General features: G+C 35.5%; 2 protein-coding genes across 2 annotated transcripts in view; one reads left to right on the top strand and one right to left on the bottom strand.

Annotated features, from left to right (window-relative positions):
- LOC101581347 (olfactory receptor 50-like) overlaps positions 1-3275 on the top strand; it is a 24151-nt gene extending 20876 nt beyond the window's left edge. Inside the window, exon 2 of the mRNA XM_023701596.1 lies at positions 2325-3275. Coding sequence (XP_023557364.1) covers positions 2325-3275 — 951 coding nt within the window. The remainder of the gene's footprint in view (positions 1-2324) is intronic.
- Positions 3276-6755: 3480 nt separating this feature from the next.
- Positions 6756-8312, bottom strand: part of LOC105743581 (olfactory receptor 1J1) — a 4506-nt gene continuing 2949 nt past the window's right edge. The window contains exon 2 of the mRNA XM_012516971.1: positions 6756-6775. Within this exon, the coding sequence (XP_012372425.1) occupies positions 6756-6775 (20 nt within the window). The remainder of the gene's footprint in view (positions 6776-8312) is intronic.

Consider the following 8312-nt stretch of genomic DNA (forward strand, 5'->3'; position numbering starts at 1 on the left):
AGAACAAGGCTTCTTATGCAAAAACATCACAATTTATGGATTAAATTTTTCCTTTTTTTGCTATCATGAGCAATGTGGTCCTGAACCTTCTTATCTTTCTCCAGCTACAAATGTGCGAAATGTCTTTGGGGTACCAGTATCATACTGGAATGCAGGTCTATAGCAATGAACATTTTCAGTAGTGAATCCCATACCACATTGTTTCTGTATTAAGAAATGATTAATACTTCTGCTTGATAGACATCAATGCCCTCAAATAGCATCCTGAAAAATAATTTTTCCAATCGCCTCATACACAATGGTACCTTAATGAGGTTTTACATCATTCCCTGCTTAGATTGAGGCTGATATCCTTGAATATGGTTATTAATTTATTTGAACTTATTTACTCTGAAATTCCTGTTTACCTAATTTGTCTATTTTTAAATTTTGTGTGGTTGTCTATGTCTGATTCATGAAGTAGCTAGCCTCCCAAGGGAATCCAAGGCAATGAAGCAGTTATACCCAGTTCACCTCTAATTTGGAGCTAGGGACAAGGGTTTGCCCCTGGGTTGTCTCTGTGTTGTTTTTTTTTAAGTTAGAAATCACACTAATTTCTCAGGAGCTGTGAACAAATGTGAACCCACATATCTACTTTGTTCCTTCTGAACCGATGGCTTCTGTGTCATGTGGAACTTTGAGATGCATAGACACCACACATTTTTTTGCATTGTGCTTTGTAGCAGAAGGAATGTGTGCTTATCATCCAAAGGGTCCATATCAGAGCAGGGTAACATTGACATTCAGCGATATAATTTATGTGTTTCTTCGTGTGTGTGTGTGTGTGTGTGTGTGTGTGTGTATGTGTGTGTGTGTGTGAACGTGCATGCACACATGTGTGCTTGTGTGTGTTCTACTGATCCTTAGGTCCTACCCTTCCCTACACCAAAGTATATTGGACAACCATGGTCAGTAATTTATCTTAATCTAAGTACCTATCAAATTTTGATGCAGGAGGGCAAAACCAAATTTCTATAAAGAATAACCTATTTCAAATTGAACCTATACAGGTTTTTTTAGAGAGGTAGAAAAAGATACCTTATTTTCCTTATGTTAATCCCCATTAAGTCTGTTAAGTGTTGTTCAAAATTTTATCTCAAATTTATCTTGATGCAAATCAGGTAAAAACAGGTATCATTTTATATCTAGATGTGTGTGGTAACATATTTAGACCTCTTCTCATGCCCTAGCTTTGCTATAATCTGATGTCTGCCTAGTAGTCAGTAGCCTTTTCAAGTTGTAAGCAACCTCTTTAAACTTTTCTTGGGCCTACTCTTGTTTTATGAATAGATGGAGACTTCTTCTTTATTAATTTTATTGAGAAACAAATATCAATGAGACAATTTCAAAACCGATTAGTAGGACAGTTTCAATAATTAATGCATTGCATATTCTTGTCATCATAGTAGTTATTAGTAGTACAAGATGCAGACATGATATCCTGTCCAAACACTATTAATACAAATCTTCCTTCTCATTGAATTAAGAGAAAGTAGCTGTATATCTATTCTAACTATTTTGTATATACAGATACAAAATAGTCCTTCATTTGTATCCCTTTTTTGTTTAGTTTTGTCAGAGATGGGTATTCCCTTGCCATTCAAATATTGTAGGTGCATGAATTCAGCAAAATCATCCAATATAGTCCAGTAGTCCATAATAGTAGTGGGTTATCCATAGGACTGCAATGTCAGAAGTTGTTGACTTGAAACTTCTTACTATAGCAGAAAAAATCTTGGATAAACTGTGTCCTTGATAATTCTCTAAACCCATATATTACTCCAGTTGGACATGGACTGGAATTGTCTCTACCCATCAGATGTTTTAAAACTGCCTCCTCCAACCACTTCAACACAATGAATATTTTTATAATCTTCATATACTATAAAACATTCTTCTATTAAGAATTTCTTTCAAAAATTTTATGAGAATAGGTTTCCTCATTATGTTGGAATTTTGTAATTTGATAATCTATCAAAGACATGAATTTACAGTTCTTCAAATTCACCCTCAATAATTTTTCAAATGTGTATGACAGCAATGTGTGTGTGTAAGATGACATAAGAACAATATTAGAAACAAAACCTACTGTAGGTTTTTTGTCCTGTAGACCTCTAATTACCATTTTCATTGTGGTAGCCAGATTATTACTAACATAATATTAAATTACACAAATAAATGTAAAATTCTTCTTGAGAAATGGTGTTACATTAACAGAATTTTTAATGTAATAGCCTGACTTCCCTTACACATGGCCATCTTTTTCTTAATTTCCAGCAAGAGAGTGGAAGAGCATGAAGAGTCATAACCACAGCAGTGCATCTGAATTCATCCTCTTGGGGCTCCCCATCCGGGTGGACCAGCAAGGCATGTACTACACGCTCTTCCTGGTCATGTACCTGACCACGGTGCTGGGGAACCTGCTCATCATCCTGCTCATCAGGCTGGACTCCCGCCTCCACACGCCCATGTACTTCTTCCTCAGCCACTTGGCACTCACCGACATCTCTTTCTCATCAGTCACAGCCCCAAAGATGCTCATGAATATGCTGATGCATAATCAATCCATCTCTTATGCTGGGTGTGTTTCTCAAGTATATTTTTTCTTGTTGTTTGGTGATCTTGACAGTTTCCTTCTCACCTCAATGGCCTATGACAGGTATGTGGCCATCTGCCATCCTTTGTACTATACCACTATCATGAGTCCAAACCTCTGTTTGCTGCTAGTAATTGTGTCTTGGGTCTTGTCCTCTGCTAGTGCCCTGGTGCATACCCTTCTCCTAGCCCATCTGTCTTTCTGTGATGACAACACTCTGCCACATTTCTTCTGTGATCTTTCTGCCTTACTGAAACTGTCCAGCTCAGACACCACTATTAATGAGTTGGTCATTCTCACTGTTGGAGTGGTAGTCATTACTCTCCCATTCATATGCATTCTGGTGTCTTATGGCCACATTGGGGCCACTATACTGAAGGCTCCTTCAATCAAGAGAATATGCAAAGCCTTGTCCACATGTGGCTCTCACCTCTCTGTGGTTACTCTGTACTATGGAGCAATTATTGGGCTCTACTTTTTCCCCTCCTCTAATAACACAAAGGAGAAGGAAGTTATTGTGGCTGTGTTGTATACTCTGATCACTCCCATGTTAAATCCCTTTATCTACAGTCTAAGAAATCAGGATATGAAAGGAGCTCTTGGAAATATCCTCAGTAAAAGAATATTTTCAGTGAGATGAACATTGTTCCTTATTAACTGGACATGAAGAATTCTCAGTTCTTCCCATGCATTCCCTCTTCTCTCTACACTACTTTTCTTTTTTAAAGAGGACTTAATATGGCACTCTTTTTCTTGACCTGTGTTTCACCTGGGATGTAATTTTATCTTTATTGAAACTTATTACTGCTAGTCTGAAGAATTGTAGGAAATGTTTTATAAATCTCAATGCATAGCCTTACTTTTCACATAGTATTTATTTTCGTACAAGTACTTTTATTTATTTTTTTATTTTTTAATGTATTTTAATACAGTGTCTATAGAGTCTCACTACACAGATCAGACTCATAGTGATCTTCCTATTCTCAGCCTCCTAGGCTCTAGGACTATAGGTATGCACCACCATGCCCAGTCTTCCTATAAATACTTTTAATTTTTCTAATCATAGACTTTAGTTTTCAAATTGAATAGGTCATAGACTTACCAAAAAGCTTTTTTCCTTTCTCAGGACAAAAATATTTCTTCTTGTCACTTCTTTCTACTTTATATTTAATTTTGTAATGCACTTGCAATTTATTTTGTGACAAACCTTGTAAGAATGCAACTTTTACTCTTTTGCTATTCCTTTTTAATTATTCTTATTCTTTTACTTACACATAAAATTTACAAATTTTTGTGAGCACCATGTCATGTTTCCATACAAGAGAAACTGTAACATTTAACCTCCTGCATCTGATTTATTTCACTTAACACCATAGTATCAAGATTTATCAACTTTCCTACAAATGACTCAAGTTTACTCTTCCTTATGTTTAAATAACGCTATATTGTGTATCCATACCACATTTTCTCTATCACCCCTGGCCTAATTCGTACTGTGTAATGAGAAACTGAGCTAGATGTCACCAGGAGTTAGAAGAGTAGAATGTTACTAATATATATTCTTTACCACACATGAACAGGACTTAGCTGCTAAGATTTCCATCACCTGATGGAATTTTGCACAGGTGTTGGCTATTAAATTGTACATTTTGCAAAATTGTTTAAATCAAATATATCTGCATTATAAAAAGGTAAAACGGACTCCTTTTTACTGTGTCCCTAATGATGATATGAACATTTTCTTGTAAAAATTTAAGCCTTTGCCTTCAGTCTTTGAAAGACTTTTAAATATATGGAGTTGATTATTTCAATGAGCTGAGAGTAGAAATGTGTTTTAGTCTTTTTGTATTAATAACTACCTATTTCAAAATAGCATTTTGTTTCATCTTTTCTCCAGTACTCTCAACCCCAACTACAGCACTGAGTAGATTAAGATATGTAAATTATACAAGTTTCATTTTTAGTTCTATAGGTCTTGCTTTAACTTGGTCTTAACCATCCAGCAGAAAAATATAACCATGAGGTATGAAAACCAATGCCATATTAATATGCTGAACTGTAAAAGGTTCTGGTGAAAACCCACTACCATCATGGACTATTGGACTATATTTGGTTATTTTGCTGAATTCAGATACCTACAATCTTTATACTGGCTTCAAGTATGAAAATGTCTAACAGCAGTGGAACACCTATCTCTGACAAAACAAAACAAAAAAAAGGGGGACATAAATAAATGACCATTTTGTAGTGAAAAAATATATGCATATACAAAATAGGATAGACAGCTACTTTCTCTTAGTTTAATGAGAATAAATGGAAAAAATGAGAAGAAATGTTTGTATTAATATTGTTTCAATAAGATATCAAGTCTGCATCTTTTCCTTTGAATAACTACTATGAAGACAATAATATGCAATGTATTAATTATTGTAACTGTCCTACTAACCTTTTTTGAAACTGTTTCATTGCTATTTTATCTTTTTTCTCATTGAAATGAATAAAAGATAAAAACATAAAATAAATTCTCTTTCATTGCCTTTTAAAAAAGATATGTAAGTTATTCCTAGACACCTATATATCTATATGACCTATATACTACTTTTAATCTATGTACTATTACCCTATTTTCTTAATAGCTAAGAATTGGTTATAAGTTTTAATATATAGAAGATAACAAAAGATAAATAATGTATGCTTCATAACAACATTTCCACTTGTAGATATACAACCATCTGAGATATTAAACAATGTCATATATGAAAGTGTTCTTAGAAGATTTATTATATTTACATTATATATACATGTGTATATGCATATAGAATTGCACATATATTTGTATTCATAGATACAAAAATGTATACACATAAATCCAATAAATAAGCCATGTATTAGCCTAAATAAGTGAGAATTGGATTTGTTCATGACCAGAGTATCTAAAATGAAAAAGCGACTAGATCATCTCAAGAGCAGATTGGAGATTTCTGAAATGAAAAGTAAATGAATTTTAAAAGTAAAAAAAAAAAAAAAGATCCAACTGAGGAACAGAAAGAGCTATGATTATAATTAGAAATGAGCAGAAGCTCAACAATTGCTGGCATCATAGTGACTTGTCTAAAAGTCTGAACACTTTGAGTAATAGAAGGAAAGGTGCAAAAGGCAAGGATATCTTAGCCAGACAGCAGAATAGGAAATTCTACTCTTCACTAGCCACCACAGAAGGTTCAGCCAAAAACTAACCACAGACAAAAATATCTTAGTGAAAACCCAAAAAATTGAGAATGAATCATACCAAGACTGGTCATACAGAAAGAAAAAAAATCACACTGGAAGGATAAGCAAAATAGTTTCATTTTTACTATTTTGCCTGTTTGCCTCCTTCCAATTGACACAGTGCCACTGGAGCAGATCTCCCAGGCCAAATAGTTGCTACACTGGGAAAAGAAAACAAGATTCCTGGGCACTTTAAGGCACTTCCCAGGAGATCCATTCTGATCGCTCATCATGAGTAGTGTAGGCAGAAAAAACATGGTTAGATCACAGGTAGAAAGGCAGAAAGAAAACAAAGCCAGGGAGCTCACAGCACCCAAGTCTTGTTGGTAGCTGCCTTCAGTGGTACTAACAGCTAGTACACACCAAAAGCTGACTTAAAGCTGTACCTAACTTGAATTACTAGATGGCCAGCCACAAGGGCCAGCCTTGCCATGAAAAGAGAAGACTGCCACTGTGAAGTTTAATAAACAGTAAAATTTAGATATAGCCCCTCTCGTGAAGTTTGAACAGACTCCACATGCCTCAGAGACCACTCTTGGGCTCTGCCCAAGAAAATAGAACTGCCACAGTATACTTAAATAAAAAGCAAGCTGTAGTTGTATCATGTCTAGGGATTTAAACAATGTCCAGCCTAGCCTCAAAGTCATTCCAAGGTCCCATGTAGGCAGAAGCACAAACTTTAACCATACATTTCTAATGAACATTATCAGCTCAGTCCTTCCATCCTAGTGACTATACTGTACCTTGGGGTCCATTTTACCACACTGACAAGTTTGTGAACTCAAACAGAAGTACCATTTGGCCATTGAATATACCCTGTGATTCTGATTGGGGTAATTGCAATGTCTATTTAGCAAATCAGCCTGATTACAGAGCCTGGCCATTGCTTCCACCAGATCCCAGGGCCCAGCTGCCTGAGCCAACAGAAGTGCCAGCTTTCCAAAAGTAAGATCCGCTGGCCAAGGGTCATTACTACCTGAGTAGTAATCATAATCACACAAAAGGTGGATGTCTCCTTGGAAACACAGGTATAAACACAAGGATCCTAGGATTACAAATGATAAATCATGACACCTCCGAAAGTAACTAGCAAATCTCTAAGGATGGACCTTAAAGTAAGGGGCACATGTATACCATAGAAAGCATCTGTCAAGCTGAAGAATCAGTGAGGCTGAAGATGGAATATTTGAAATTAGCGATCACAGGAACAGAAAGAGTATGAACAGTAAAAAAAGTGCATCGTTGGGGGGAATACTAATGCAACTTATGGAAATCAGTGCAGTGATTTAAAAAAATAGAAATTCCATTTGACCTGATTATATCTTTTTCTACCTTAGTCAAAATTCCTGAAGTATCTTCCCAAAAGAAAATCATAATACTACAGTGATCCACACATGCCCATGTTTCTAGCAGCACAATTCATGCACTGATCTACAGAGAAATGGATAAACAATATCTGATTCATGCATAGAGTGCAAAACCACTTGACTATAAAGTAGGAAAATTTTGGGTCACGCATAGGAAAATGAATGAATCTAGAGTTCATAACGGTATGTGAAATACATCAGACAGAAAAGTTCAAATATAATGTGGTTTTTCTTAAATAAGAAATTCAAATTATAAAGGGAAAAATAAAACAGATGACTGAAAACAGCAAGATAGACTTAGAAAAGATCTGAAGAAATAGGAAGAAGAAGAGAGGGAAAATGACCAAGAAGGATATATTCCAGCTCCCCAAGAGAAATGCAATTATTATGTTGCAAACACATACTAATGATAATTTTAGAAAATAATTTTGAGAAGTGAAAAAAAGAAATGTATTTTAAAATAAAATTCTAATCTACTGTACCTGATACCTGATTATATCAATAAGTTTCCTCCCCTCTCATTGGACTTAGCCACAGGTAAGTAGAAGAGGTTCAGAAAAGAATCATAATGGAACATTGTATTTTATTGACCCTTTTTTCCAAAGTCCAGTTTCAGCTACTGAGCCCACTCTCCTTGGACAGAGCATAGGGATGAAGAATTAGAACTGAGTTACAGAATGTGTTTCTCTTGCACTGGATGATGGCTGAAGCTGACTCATTAGTCTGTGTCACTTCCAGATCAAGAATAGAGACCTCCAGACTGACTTATTACAAACCTTTATAATTTCATTAAAACATATTTTGGGGGGATGTTTCCTTTGTGGTGCTGGTCTTGTAATGCTGCAGTCCCTATTGTTATCTTTTTCCATCTCTTGAAGTCTCTCTGGCTTTCTGAAAGATGTTGAAAAACAATTGTGTGGCTTTAGATCCTATCTCTCTGCCTCTGTCTCTCTGTCTCTGACTCTATCTCTTTCTCTTTCATTTCTCTGTATCTATCTCTGTCTCTGTTTGTCTGTCTGTCTGTGTGTGTGTGTGTGTGT

The sequence above is a fragment of the Octodon degus genome, unplaced genomic scaffold (assembly GCF_000260255.1).
Source record: "Octodon degus isolate 3935 unplaced genomic scaffold, OctDeg1.0 scaffold00137, whole genome shotgun sequence".
Taxonomy (NCBI): Eukaryota; Metazoa; Chordata; class Mammalia; order Rodentia; family Octodontidae; genus Octodon; species Octodon degus.